The sequence below is a fragment of the Setaria viridis genome, chromosome 3 (assembly GCF_005286985.2).
Source record: "Setaria viridis chromosome 3, Setaria_viridis_v4.0, whole genome shotgun sequence".
In the NCBI taxonomy this organism is placed as follows: Eukaryota; Viridiplantae; Streptophyta; class Magnoliopsida; order Poales; family Poaceae; genus Setaria; species Setaria viridis.
In genome coordinates this window covers 39,459,899-39,475,218 of record NC_048265.2, presented here as the reverse complement: position 1 = coordinate 39,475,218, position 15,320 = coordinate 39,459,899, and the positions used below count along the sequence as shown (strand labels likewise).

General features: G+C 44.4%; 1 protein-coding gene across 1 annotated transcript; it reads left to right on the top strand.

The window, feature by feature from the left end:
• The first annotated feature begins 8,558 nt into the window (after positions 1-8,558).
• Positions 8,559-12,907, top strand: LOC117849526 (serine/threonine-protein kinase D6PKL1). The gene is made up of 3 exons (XM_034731100.2): positions 8,559-8,791; positions 9,361-11,098; positions 11,859-12,907. Exons 2-3 carry the CDS (start codon positions 9,558-9,560, stop codon positions 12,697-12,699), a joined length of 2,382 nt encoding a protein of 793 aa, XP_034586991.1. The 5' UTR covers positions 8,559-8,791; positions 9,361-9,557; the 3' UTR covers positions 12,700-12,907.
• The last annotated feature ends 2,413 nt before the right edge of the window (positions 12,908-15,320 follow it).

Here is a 15,320-nt window from a genome sequence, read left to right as displayed (position 1 = left end):
ACCGGCCTTCACCACCGCCACAACTGCCACCTGCCACCACGCCGCCTCGCCACGACCGCCGCCCACCACGCCGCCACATCCGCCGGGGAGAAGAGGAGGGGCGGGCCGCGCGTCGCCGGGGAGAAGGGGAGGGGACGCCCGGCCACCCACCGCCACCCGCCAAGGAGAAGGGGAGGAGGCCACCCGCCGTCACGCCACCTGCCGCCGAGTTGAAGGGGAGGGGGCGACCGGCCGCTGCCGGATCCTACCGCGAGGGGAGGGGATCCGGCCAGGAGGGGAGGAGCCGCCGCTGGATCTGGAGGGGAGAGGTGCCGGGGGAGAGGCGCCAGAGAGAAAGGGAGGGAGTGGCTGCCGGGAAAGGGAGGGCCGCCGCCGGATCCGGCCGCGAGGGGAGGGGATCCGGCCGGAGGGGAGGAGCCGCCGCCGGATCTGGAGGGGAAAGGTGCCGGGGGGAGGCGCCGGAGAGAAGGGGAGGGAGTGGCCGCCGGGGGAGGAAGGGCCGCCGGGGGAGGGAGGGGAGGAGGAGGGGGCGGTGTGAGGGGGAGGCACGGGTGCAGGGGGCGGGGGCGGCGTGAGGGAGGCGCGGGGGCGGGGGGGGGGGTTGTGGGCCGGGCCCCAGGGGTGTCTTGAGGGGGGCGGTGAGAGGAGGCGGGCCCCGGCCGGTACGAAAAAAAAAGGTCGCCGAGTGTCCTATGTGGACACTCGGTAAAGGGTTTCTTTGCCGAGTGTCTAACCTAGGACACTCAGCAAAGTTTTTTTAAAAAAAATTAAAAAATATCCAACAGTTTCAAAAAAATACCAAATTTTCACACGAAACAATATATGTTCTCTACTGACTATACAAAAAGTTTTGTAGTCAAATCAAACTCGACCGTCACTTCGACTCTAAATCTTATCGAATCCTTCTCAAAGTTACTATTCTTCTTCTGAGATGCTTCGGTTTATAATCATCGTACATGATGAAATGTGCAAAACCTTCTCAATTTTTTCCCACAACCTCCACGTATTATATCATCACATCATGACAAATCTCATGATTTTCAGACTTTGCTTTTTTTTTTTACAATTTAAAAATACTACTGCCACACGTTCATGGTCGTGTTTCCTGAACAAGATGTTCGAAATTTCTTTTCATTTCATCGGTCAGGTCTCAAATTGGGCCAAATAACATGAATATCATTTTTCTACTCATTTTGTTCCATAATTTGAATCTCTTGCAGTTCAAATTTGACTTATACCAAAAATTCCCTTGAAATGCAATTAATTAAATAAATATAGCAAATAAATCCAAAAATATACCAAATTTTAACATGGAGTACCACATGTTGTATGTGGGGAGTAGAAAAAATTGCAAGGTGAAAAGAGGAAAAAAATTATTTTTTTGCCGAGTGTCAAATAAAAAATACTCGGCAAACCACCCTCTTCGCCGAGTGTCAAAAAAAAACACTCGGCAAAGCGGTGTTTTTTTTGGAGACTCGGCAAAGAGGGTGGTTTGCCGAGTGTTTTTTATTTGACACTCGGCAAAGTCCCGATTTGCCGAGTGTTTTTTCTTTGCTGAGTGTTTTTGGCTTGGCACTCGGCAAAGAGCTTGTTTGCCGAGTGCTCGAAAAAAAACACTTGGCAAAAAAAATACACTCGACAATTTTTAGCTTTCCCGTAGTGTATGGCAAGGATGATAGGTCCTGCAGCAGCAGCAGTAAAAGGGCGCTTCCGTCGAGAAGGATTACTTTCATCCGCGTAGGCTGCAGCAACGGCGCCCTCACCTTCCGGCCAATGGAAGCAGCAAGCACTGGCTCTTTCGATTTTGCCGGGAGGATGAGGAGCTCTGTTCTTTGCCGGAAAGGGAAAGAAGGGCAGCTGAGAATAACAGAAGGAAGTGAAACCGTGAAGAAACGGCAAGACGGATGGAAAACGTGACGGATTGGTAAATTTCTAAACGGTGAGATCTTTCAATGGTATTAAAGCGCACCTGATCAGTTGGATCGTATATTTCTAAAACTGAGATCTTTCGGTGTCACGGATCCAATTTTCCAAATTTATTTGACACCCCTCTAAGAGTATGAATAATGATGCAACTTTTGCCTATGTTTAATATATCGGAATTTTGTTGGTACTTGTTGAAGATGAACTATGTTATTTCTTAAATTTATTTGACATCCTCGAGTAATGATGCGACTTTTGCCTATGTTTAATATATCGGAATTTCGTTGATTTTTGTTGGAGATGAACTACATTATTTCTAAATTTTATTTGACATCCCTCTAAGAGTTCCTACAATTCAAACAACCTGCAGGCGTAAACCCCAAGCATCCGAGTTAGCACTTCTACCTAGAGCGAGGAATGTCTTAGCCTAGTGTTACGCACGCTTTGGAAGCGGAAGCGAGGAAGGGGAAATGCGTTAAGTCCTGCAGCCCCTTTGGCCGGGTTTCGGGGTGCTTCGGTTGTGGTGTTGTAGTAGTACTGTAGCACCCGGGAGCCGGAGCCGGTGGAGCCACACTCGTGGGTTTGTAAGGGGGAGGGGGAGGTGAGAGAAAAATAGCTCGCGTGAACAGTGCTGTATAGTGTTGCTATAGTCAGGTGTCAGGTGGAGCTGGAGCCCGCAGGAGCTGCGCCAAGGGGGCCTTAACATAGTGTTATGCATGATTTTGGCGGTTCCTCCTTACTGACCTAGCATGGTTAATTTCCACTTATCTCTCATATTGGCACCTCTAAAATTTAGCTCAATCTCCACCACTTCACCACACGGGGCCTGAGCATACTAGGGATTAGACGATGTAATGGCCAGTAAATGATTTTCAAGAGGTAGTAATATAGTACTCTGAATTGGTTGCTGATATGTTGAAAATGTTGCGCCCCTGCTGATTGAATCCCAGCGAACGCCGACTAACGAATACAGTTAAAGCGCTAATTAACAGAAATTAATCTTATCCGTAGCACAAGAGAACGGGTGCTAATCAATGGGTCGGTTAGCAACTACGCCGAGCTGCCATTCTTAATTCCGCCACAAAGTATCCGGCCTAGTAGTATAGTAGTAGCTCGCTAATGAAAGTAAACCAATGCATTCTTGAACCAATCCACCGAATCGCGCGTCCGTCCATCGATCAATCAATCACCCGGCCGGTCGTCGACGCCGTGACCGACTAAGATTCGCCTTTCGTGATAGCAGGTAGCATTGCGTTCCCTAAATTACTCCACGTACGCGTCACCTTTTTCTTCACTCACTCTCACACACGGCAACTGCGTGCATGGTGCACGCAAGTACGTACTACGTGTAGCCGGCCGGAGAAATGCATGCTGTCTGTCCCGTGAGGTCAGCAAATTATCTTCTCTTTATGCATGCACTTTTATATTTACTGTACATAGAATGCATTCGAACGCATCCGGTTGGAGCAACTAGCGTACCCAACTAACCACCCAGCATGCAAATCCCACCAAATTGCATGCATGCATGTATGGAATCTTTTGTTGGTTCGAATCTTTGAAATAAATTTTCTCCTAAACCATAACCCCGATTGACAAAATGTTTGTTGCATGCAACTAAAAAAATATTCTTAACAAAACTAGATCCAGTATGAATATATTTTAAATCATTTAAGCGAGTTGCATATCTATGTACTACCAATTGCAACTCTATCTACCACCGAGTTGCAACTAGTTATAACTCTGTATTATCTGCATCTGGTCACTATAATCACGTCAAGTTGCAATTTTGAGTTGCAATCGTATCTTGTTGCAACTAGAGTAGCAATTGTATTGCAACTTAGTAGTAACTAGTTGTAATAAGTAGTAACTGGGTTGTAATTGGGTAGTAGTAATTGGTTGTAACAAGTAGTGATTGTGTAAGTACTAACTGGGTTTGCAACCGGACAGTAACTTATTGCAGCTAGTAACAACTAGAAAACAATTAGGTTGTAACTAGTCGCAACCAATGATAACCGGTTGCAATTCTATTCAGTAAGAGTTGGAAGTGTATCATGTTGCAATCAGAGTAGTAATTGGGTTGCAAGTGAGTAGTGAATAATTGCAACTAGAATTAAGAAGGTTACACTAGGTTATAATTAGTTGTAACCGGTGTTAAATACGCTATAACCAAGTTGCAATTATGTTGTAGAAGTGTTTGCAACTTACACTACAACACTGTTGCAATTACATAGTTTAAAAAAATTCATCAAATATAGCCTTCATGGATCTCATTTTGTTAAGCACATTTTTTCTAACAACCTAGTTCAAATGGATTTAAAATCGAATTTGCAGATATCGCATTTTTTTTTCAAATTAAAAAAAGATTTCCTGCATGCATGCTTCGTGGTAAGTGGTTTGAGATGTAAGATGGTGTCACGGGGTTGGTTGCCTCCATTTAATTTTATCATGCACGAGCGTGAACTTTGTTAATGCGAGAACTAGTTAGTGCGCGGGACACGCGGAGGGTCTGTGCGGAATGTACCTGGGTGCATTTTAGTCTCGTCCTATATATGTGTTTACAAATCTAATTTAAAAGTAAAGCCACTTGAATATATATGTATATATATTTATTTACACTGCATGTGCATATTTATAACAGTGTCATAGTATTATAAGTTCATTATGTTTCATGTATTAACCTAAAATCTTTGGTCAAATTATCAATGTCTGAAAGGACATCAATTTATACCTGAAGGGTGCACGAAACCGGCAGTAGACAACATATATTGTCTCGACCATATGCTGTGGTAAGCTACTACGTTTACAAAGGCATTCAATGGCTGTACTTGTCTCTGGTAGTCTTTGCCATGCTTTCCCGTACGCAAGGGGTGACAGATGTCCAACGATGAATCTCTGAAAATAAAGAGACATACTTCTGCTTTTGGATTATACTCCACTACTCCCTTTTCAATTCTTGCAGGAACACTTAGCATTCAGGTCTTGTCTAGTTACCCTAAAATCCCAACTTTGGCACTATGCAAAAAGAAAATTCCCCATCGCATCAAACTTACAGTACATATATGGAGTACTGAATGTAGATGAGATCAAAAACTAATTGCACAGTTTGGTTGTACTTTGCGAGATGAATCTTTTGAGCCTAATTAGTCAATATTTGGACAATAATTCACAAATACAAACGGAACGCTACAGTATGCTACAGTGCTGGCACAGTAATTTTAGTTGTTCAAAATTGGGCAACTAAACAGGGCCTCAGTCTCTTAATTTTGTTCTCCGTGCATGTATCAATGTTCAGAGCATTTGCAGGCTAACCAGAATTCAGTTCTGTCACTTTCGGCACATGTGAGGCACACACACTCACCTCTTTTCCTCATGAAGCGAGCAAATTCTTCAGACCCCAACTACTTTGCCCCCCATTATCTATATCCTCCAATAGAAAACCCAACACAAAAAAGTCTACCAAAATCCAGCATTTTGGTCAAGATCTTTTGCACCATATGCAAGCAACTTCTTTTTTTGAAAGAGACACTTGCAAGTACTTTCAACAAGTAACTTGTGATGCTTTGCAACGCAGGTCGCAGATAGCTAAGACCCTGTTTGATTCCTTTAGTCCATGGACTAAGGTTTACTCCAAGTTTAGTCCATGGACTAATCTCTGTTTGGTTTCATGGACTAAAATGGACTAAAGTTCATAAATGATGTTGAACAAAGACACTTTTACCCTTCTTCCCTACCCCTGGTACCCCGGCGCCTACTCCTTCCTGGCGCCAACGCTTCCTCTGCTGTCTGCTCCTTCCCTCTCCATTCCTCTCCCTCCTCACACAACCCGGCCCATCCCCATGGCCACCGACACACCAAGCGCCACCGCCTCTCCCCAGCCCCGGCCCCCATCGATGCCCTCGCCGCCGAGCTCCGGTCCCTTGCCTTCTCCTCATCCCTCCCCTTCCTCTCCTTCTCCCTCTCCCTCTCTTCCTGTTTCTTCCTTCTAGATCTCGATCTGGGGCTTCAATGGCGCGAGGGCATGGGAGCGCAGCACCGTGCAGTCTGGACATCTGTTGCCTTTGGCGCGTGCCTCTGGCCAGCCCTAGTGCGACGGCAGGCGGACTTGGGCGGTCGGCCCCAGCGCGGCGGCGGGCGACCATGAGTGACCTGCCTGGTGGTGCACTGTGATGGCGCTGTGCGGCCTGGGGTGGCTGCTGCCATTGGCACACGGCCCTGGCCAGCAGCGGGGGCCGGGCGGGAGGGCGGTGAGGTCGCCAACGGCGGGCGGGCGCGGGGCTTGGGCACCGTGGCAGGGGCAGCGGCAGTGGGAGGCATGGTGGCTGGCCACGCCCAGGGCTTCCTCCTCCTGGATCTACGGCGGCAGGAGAGGGGCACGCCCAGGTCCTCTGGCTCGCCGGCGCCGTCGGGGTCGGGGTCCAAGGCGGCGCCGTCCGCGCACTACTTCCCGCGCTCGTTGGGAGGTGATAGCGGCGGGGGTGGGGGTCGGGCGGCGGGAGCGGCGGAGGCGGGGGCCGGGCGACGGGGGCAGCTGCGGTGGTCGGGTGGTAGGAAGGCCGGCGGAGGGGGCCGGGCGGGAAGGAGCAATTAATGAGGGACAGGGGTGTCCTAGGCACCCTTTAGTCCAGGACTAAAGGATTTAGTCCTACTTTTAGTCAAGTGTTTTGGTGTTTAGTCCAACTAAAGTGCACATTTTAGTCCATTGTGGGAACCAAACACCCCCTAAGTTACTCCTCATTTGCTGGAGACCTTCTCAAATTTCTAGATTGAACATGGTTGCATGTACATATACTATTTTACTATGTAACTTTTATTTTATCTATGATCGATTTGAGCTTGTGATCTTGCATGATGTGGATCTATGCCTCTCTTCCTATTCAAGGAAATGAATCCACCTATGTCTCCATCTAGCTGGCCGGTTTTGTTTTTCTTGATTTGTAAATGTTTATTTGTAGGGGAAAATAGAAAATTATGAGGAAATTCCTTATTTGACCTTGGAATAACTCAATTCATTTCTTAACATTGAAAAGTTTTCCTTCCTAATATGACACCAACTTTTAGCTTTCATTGCTTATTTGATATTTGCGTCACTTATGTTAGTTAAATTAGGTGGAACGATCTCCAAATCACCTCCAAAAATTATGAAACTTTTTGTAATGACAAAACAAAAGAATATGAACCCATTTTTATTAAAAGGACACATGTACATTTGCGGTTTTAAAATTAAAATTCATCAAATTAGGCTACGTTTACAAATTATCTAAATTTTTATAGCACCAAAACACTTTAAAAAATTCTAAGGAAATATGTAATATTTCTCACTCAGATGTAGTAACTTATTAAATTATTTGCTAGCAAAACTTACATAAGGAATTATGAAGAACCATGAACTTATGATGGAAAATAATTTTATAAATGACTACATCTCATGTAAGGAATATTAGTTGTTTTTTCATAATTTTGGAAAGTATTTTGGTACCATAAAAATTAAAAAATATTCTTCAAAAGTAGTCAGATTTGGTGAGTTTAAATTTGAAAACTACAAAATAGAGTTTTGAAGCAAAATAGATTCATCTTCATTTGTTCTTTTATCAAAAAGAGTTCCATGAATTTTGGAGGTGTTTTTATGGTTGTTTCATTCGACTTAAGTGATAAAGTGACGAAAATGTCAAATAAGGACTAAAAGATAGAACTTGGTGCCATATAAGGGACATAAATTTTTTTAGTGTCAAGAAAGGAATTGAATCTTCTTCTAATGTCAAATAAAAAATTTTCTAAAAAATGAGAAAATCTAATCATGCTGAAAATTGTGGTTGAGTTTTCTTCTAGTTTCTTTTTCTAAAGGCTTTTTTATATTAGATTTAGAAACCTGAATTAGTAGGATCCTGGCATGTTTACCTCTTTGGAGTCGACAATTCCCTTTTTTGATGTTGCTGCTCTCTATCATAAGTTCCTAACTACTTGTACGCTTGTTTATATAACGTGAACTGAAATATGATTTACATGCTTTTACCAATTATAATAAAATTGAAAAGGTGTAGAAAACATCGGGCAGGTTGTCCCGCAACATACCCATTTAATTTGTTAATAGGCGGTAGCATTAGCGTAAATCCTCGCCTCTTTCGTGATGGCTTTGTTGTTAGGAGTCTAGACAAAGGTAATGGTCGAGGCTTGCTTCTTCCTAGGAGGTGTAATGGATAGATACAACGGATAGTTGAGATTACAGGCATCCGCCGATCGATTATGTGTTTGATTGGATCACCCCTATATGATCTCCTAGACTGGCAAATCTAGTTTCGGTTTTCAGAAATTAAAAGCTAAAATACCAAAATCACAAATAATGTGCGACTAGTCTCTGCAAACATATAAATTTGAAAAAAAACAAATCATATTTCTGGTTTCGGCATACATTTACCCAGTCCCTAAAGGAGAACATGCAAAAAAATGAGAGGTAAATAAGGCTGGACAGCCAATGGCACCGTGGAAATATTAATCTACCGCAGCAAAATATTTTCAGCCGTTCAGGTCAACGATCCGACGGCTGAAGATGCGCCGAGATGGCAGCTGGAGGTGCCGCTGATGGCCTCTGCACGGAGGATCCTGGATCCCCTTTTAGGCCGATTCGTCTTCGTGGGGCGCACCCCCCGTCTCCTCTCTCTCTATGCCCCCTTTCTCTCTCCTCCGTCTCCCTCTCCCTCTCTTGCTGTTCCCTCTCGCTCCCTTCCCTCCCTCTGTACGCTTTCTCCGAAGCCGCCATTCCCAAGAGGAGCAGCAGCCAAGCTCGTCTCCCCAGAAGTACCAGACGTCCCCGGCTCCACTCGCCCCCCGCCGCCTCTCCTCCCCGCTTGGAGATCCGGCCCGGCATTTCTTGGTAAGCTTCAGCTCCTCTCTTCAACCGTTCTACTGCCCATCCCAAATCCGGTCCTTGGGCGTGTCCGTGCTCAGATTACACGCGAATTCGCTGCTCCGTGGGAGTTCCTAGCGGCCTCCGCGAAATGCGGCCTCGCCGGTGGCGAGGCGCCGCCGCCGCCGCCTGGATCTGGAGTCATGCTTTGTGTATTTCTTGAGGCAAAAAAAGTTCCAATTTTTCCTCTTGCTATAGCGGTTTTTTAGTAGATTTAACTGGCCTGGTTTGGGAGAGGCGCCGTCTCGGTTGTCGCTTCCGTTTCCTCTGCCTGGTGATTCGGAACGGGAGTCAAAATGGGTTCTCAGTGGAGAATCTGGCGCTCGTTTTCCTCCAAACTCTGGCTTCCCAAGTTCTCGATTTGAACTACCCCTGCTTGCCAGTTGTGGTTTCAGTCGATGTGGAGTGTATCTTTCTTCTTGGAGTCTTGCTCGACGCTCGCCTCTGAATTTCTTTACTATAATTCCTCTTTAATCCGGAAGATGTAGCTGTTGCCATGTCTCAATCACTAACTCTGGATCTCATGATCTTTGCAGGGTGGCCACTGGTTGCCGCACTTGTTATAAAAAAGGCCTGCTTTTCTGGGGGTTCCCTGGGGCTCTCATCTTGGATGACGTCTCAGTGAAAGGTGCTGGTATTGTAGTATGACTTGCCTGGCTCGGATGTCCCTGCCGGCGACGGGCTGAGTTGGCGTACTCCTTGTCTGTCCGTGTTGAATCAGTCTTCTTGGGCCATGGGGTCGTCTGGCTGTAGCTCCGAGATAGTTGAGTCTACCGAGGAAGAATTTGACAGTGCGCCCATTGGTGGCTCCAGCTTGCTGCATATTAAACTCAGAGATGAGGAGAAACGCAGCAAATGTCATGATTATCCTGTGGAAGATGACCTCGACCAGCTTCTTAAAGCGATTGATAGTAGGACATTCCGTCGGGCACTTAGTCCTGGCAGTACAGGTGGAGATGCGCTGGGAAAGAGTGTTCTCAAGAAACCAGCTAGGTCTGGGCTGTCTCAAAATGCAGGCATCGGGATATCCTCCAAGACTGTTAATATGAAGCAGGCGTTGAGAAGGCTATGCATTTCCCAGGCATCAGAAATGGCTGCAATGAAGAGGCTGTCGATGTCACCTGGATCTTCGAGTTCATCTGAAGCTGGGACCATCCACAGGCTCTATGCCTCTTTGATGGTCCAAAGTAGTACTGAGGGTCTTCTTCATGATGATGAAAAGATGAACCTGATTGAAATATCGCTCACTCCGGAGAAGATCGACAAGAGTTCGTCTAGAGGTACGAGCGAGTTCAGTGAAGACTGTGAGTTCGAGACAGCCGATGGAAGTGCAGTCACCTCTATCCGTTCTGTGTCTTCAACTTCAGCTGAGGTTCGGAAGATCAGAATCCAAGATGTCATCAGTGGTGACCCTATTGATAGTGAGAGTTCCTTGGTGGAAAATGGTAAATTAGGAAGTAAAATTTCTGCAGCTACTGATGATGGCTCCCCAAGAGTCCCAATCTTGAGCAAACCCATCACTACATCCAGACTTGTCAAGCCAGTCTTCCGATGCAAAACGGCTGGTAAGAAGAAAGTGAAAGAAGAACCATCTTCATTGGGTGATTCCTCCAATAGCACTAAATTCTGCTCTTCAAAGGAGTCGATTTCCCTCGCATCAACCAGCTGCTCTTCAACATCTAGCGTTACAAATCCCACCAGCTGTGCAGAAGAAGAGAAATCAACTCCAGGACCAGAAAAATCTGATGAAACATCTTCCGAGTGGATGGGAGCAGAGGAAAAGGGCGAGTGCTCCCAGAATTCAAAGAGCAGCATTAGTGAGTATGGTTGTAGCACAAGTATTAGTGATGAGAGCCAATTTGGATTGTGTGGCTATAGTAACAGGCCACACATGGCAAAGGATCTGCGCTGGCTAACCATTCGTCAGTTGGCATTGCAACAGGGATCGTTAGGACTCGACAATTTCAAGCTTCTGAAGAGGCTTGGTTGTGGGGACATTGGGACTGTGTATCTTGCTGAGTTGGTTGATTCAGATTGCTTATTTGCTTTGAAGGTTATGGATATCGAGTACCTTATTAATAGAAAGAAGATGCTTCGAGCTCAGGCTGAGAGGGAGATACTAGAAATGCTGGATCATCCATTTCTCCCAACTCTTTATGCCCATTTTACCACAGACAATCTCTCATGCTTGGTCATGGAGTACTGTCCAGGTGGTGATTTGCACGTTCTTCGTCAAAGACAGCCTGGAAGAAGCTTTCCAGAGCCAGCAGCAAGGTAAATTCTATTCAGTACTTAGACATTATTTTATACTCAGTGCACTGGAAGTCTCCATGGTTTTATCTCTTCCTTTTCTGACTTCCGTTAATGCTTCTAAAACTAAATTTGCCTAGTGATCACAAGGAATGTGATGATCAATATGTTATTGTGCATTGCCTACTTTACAAAGTTTGTTTGGCCCCAAGATAGATTTGCATCCTTAAAGCTGCACATACAGCCGGATGGAGATTCTAGCATACTTTCTAGCTGTTCTAAATTAAAATCTCTTTAGAACTCTGAAGTTGTATTGATATCCAGCATTTTGCATTCCTTTGAATTTCATATATACAGATCTGCTATGTTCTTCTGCACAAATAGCTAAATTTTCTGGCCGATCATTCCTCTAGCACACACTTGTGCCTCCATTTTAACTGTTACATGGGAATGTAGTTGTAGGTACTTGATTCTTAGTTGGTTTGTCATGGATCCGATTCAATGCCCATCAGCTTGTCACAAAAGCAATGTTATAGGCCTTTTTTTTTTGCTTGAACAGTCTGAAAAGAAGTATTCTTCTATATGTTGTCAATAAACAAATAGTAACAACTTCCTCTTAAGAGTCAACTGTAAACATAAAGCTTTTTTTCTTGTATTTTTCTACTATGTTGTACTTTTGAATTATGCATGTCCGTTTACTTTGTTCTTGTACATTCATTTAGTCCTCAACTAGTCTGATTTAGTTTGATACACTGATGATATTGATGAAATGGTTGCTTTGCAGGTTTTATGTTGCAGAAGTTCTCCTTGCTTTGGAATATCTTCACATGCTAGGAGTCATATATCGTGATCTAAAGCCAGAAAACATTCTAGTCCGTGAAGATGGACATATAATGCTATCAGACTTTGACCTTTCACTGAGGTGCTCAGTGAATCCAGTGCTCCTTCGGTCATCCTCTGTAACAGCAAACCACCAACCAAGGAAACTTGCAGGACCTTGTGCAGAGAACTACTGCATCAATTCATCATGCCTCCAGCAGCCTTCTTGTGCCCAAACATCTTGCTTCACACCACGTCTACCATCAATTCCAAAGCCTCGGAAGCCTAAATCTTCCCATAAAAGGCTTCCTCAGCTTGTTGTAGAGCCTATTGATGCACGCTCTAATTCCTTTGTCGGCACGCATGAGTACCTTGCACCAGAAATCATCAAAGGGGATGGCCATGGAAGCGCTGTTGACTGGTGGACCTTTGGTGTCTTCCTTTATGAACTTTTATATGGCAAGACACCCTTCAGAGGACCTGGGAATGATGAAACATTAGCAAATGTGGTCTCACAGAATCTCCGGTTCCCGGACAATCCAGCTGTGAGTAGCAACGCCAAAGATCTCATCAGAGGTTTGCTGGTGAAGGAGCCTGAGAACAGACTTGGATCGTTGAGAGGAGCTGCTGAGATCAAGCAGCACCCTTTCTTTGAAGGCTTGAATTGGGCCCTGATACGGTCCGCTGCTCCACCAGAGACACAGCCTTGCAATGTCGTGACTCTCGCGAAAGAGCGGAAGAAGAAAGAAGGCAAGTGCCTTGAGTTCAGAAGTAACTCCGAGGACCTGGAATTCGAAGTTTTTTAGTGAGGCCCTGGTACAGTTTAGCATTATTTCCTCTGATAGAGTCTACATTTTTTCTTTTGAGTAGCCAAAGGCTGGGGGTGTACATGCAGATTCTTGTATTTCAGTAACTGCTGTCCCTGTCAATAGCATCACTAAAAAGAATAAGCAGAGCTTATGCTATTATCATTGCTGCTGCATATGAATTGATTCCCCATTGGAGGCTCCAGTAGATTTTACTCGTATTTTGCATGAACCTATGATGCTGACTTTTCTGCTAACTACCGAAATTGGTAAACTGCATTTGATTGCATGAGTGGTTATTATTACTCCCTCCATTCCGAATTGCAGGTTGTTTTGACTTTTCTAGATTCATAGATATTATTATACACCTATATATACACTATATCTATATCCATAATAATATCTATGAACTAAAAAAGTTAAAACGACCGAACGGAGGGAGTAGTAGGGTAGTGTGGTAATTTTTTTCTATGTTTTATATTTGAGTTTTCTAAAAATGCGATTTAACGTGCAATTTAACTCCAGTTGAAATCAGGCATACTATTGTTTTCCAGATAAAATGTGATCCATTAAATAAATAAAAATTTCCAATTTTTTAGTCCCCAAAAGCTCACAACCAGTTTCAAAGCATTGAAGAATCCTAAGAAAAGTCTAAAAAATAATCCAACTGCTGCGACCCCGTATTATCTACAGTACATCTTTGTCTGATTCCTCCCTAGGATTCTGCAGGAGAAGGCATCAACACCACTTGGTCATATCGAAGCATCACATGCTTGCTTCCAGTCTTGCACATGTCTACAACATCACTTGTCAAGCGTGCATCCACCATGCGTAGCAGCTGCATTTCAGCTGTCTGAATCCCAAGCTCAGCCAGCAAAAATGCAATTCTGGTCTTACAGATGGCCTGATTGCAATTTGGCAACTAACTGGCTCAGATTGTCGGATAAGCCCCAGTGGTACGACAAGGACCTTGCCTGTGGCTGTTGGAAGCTATCATTCGCGATCCGTGACCGACACCGCCATGATTAGGGCAAACACCTAACCATTCCAGGAACCAAAATGGCCATGATGCGTCAGACAAGGATATTGCCAGTGCCGTTTATTCTAACAATATGGATTTTCTTTCCCCTGCTGTTACCAGCACCAATGATATGTAAGGTTGCAGCTGACGGTGGTTACTGGTTAGGTTGGTGTCCCTTGGTGGCTTAGGTTCTTTTCCTATTGATACTTTTCTTATTGCATCCATTTACTTACAATGGTTGATGAAAAAAAAAGATGTAAAGCAGTTTAAACCTTTGTGATGGTAGCATGTTATGGAAGCATCCTTTCCCATTTACAGGAGCAAAATAACTTGCAGGCAGATCTGAGAGCTGAACAGCAACCTTGCCTAGCTTTTTGCCCTAGGCATGGAGTTGTTTACAAGAAAGAGATGGCCATGGCAGCTTTCAGAAGGTTCATTCACATTCCTTACCAGAGAGCAGATGCACATCACTTTGTAGCATCGAATGGGATGTCTACCCTAAGCAGGTAAGCAAGCATCCAGGCCACCTTTTGAAGATGCTTGGAGAGTGTGATTTTCAAGTACAAGTCTTGTGGAGATCCATCATCATCCATGTTCTTGCAATGATTAGCCGCATGATCCCCAAAAAAAGGTAGCCGTGATAGATGCTTTACTTTCAGAGTTCAGAGCTTAGAAATGTGCCAAGTAAAGAGTGAGTTTTTTTTCCCCTTCTACAAGAAGGATCTGCACAGAATGAACTGTCAGATCAGGTGGATGATAGTAAGAAACAGCAAAACTGAATTTACTGAATTTTGCAGTTTGACTAGCACGTCTGAATTGATTTTGATGGGCGATTTTTTTGTACTACAACAACGTTTAATGATCCGCATACACTTTGCGACTAAAAGACATAAACCATAATTACTTGGACCATTCATACTCGAACTGCTCATCACAAGTTCACAACCGAAACCGCTTGAGATAGTGGCTCTGCAAGAAGCCAACAGCAGCGGACTCAGGATGATGCATTCGTACGTTTGCCAGACCCTGCTGTTGAGTAGAACATCAGAAATTCAGAATTCAGCGAGTCCTCCCCTGGTGATGGCAATCTACAACAATCTGAAAAAGGATAGAATGTACTAAACCAACTCAAAATTCAAACAACAGTTGAGACTGTGAAAGAAAACTCAGCGTCTAAAAGTTGAGCTCTGTGCTATCAATAATTTTCGAAAGTCTTACAATATGACATTTAAATTTAATGCATGCCCTGCTCCAACAAAAAGAATTATCAAGGTTTAAAAGACTGAGCTTGGGATTATATGGTTAAGCTACACCAGCAAACAACATGATATTTTTTATAAGAATATGAAAAATATGTAGCAGGATAATACTACCAGATCAACAAGTTTATTTGAAAGCATATCTAGGGATCCCACCAATGTACGATCCTAAATAAGGAAAATTTAACCAAAACTGAAACACGTTCAGTTTGCTCTAGCGCAAAAGTTGTCTACCGTTCTCTATATGCTAGATTACATGATCCCTACAAGCATATATGATTCTGCATAATCCCTACAAGCTTAAGCTCTGAGGCGCTACTTTGAAGCTCAAGGTTCAGACC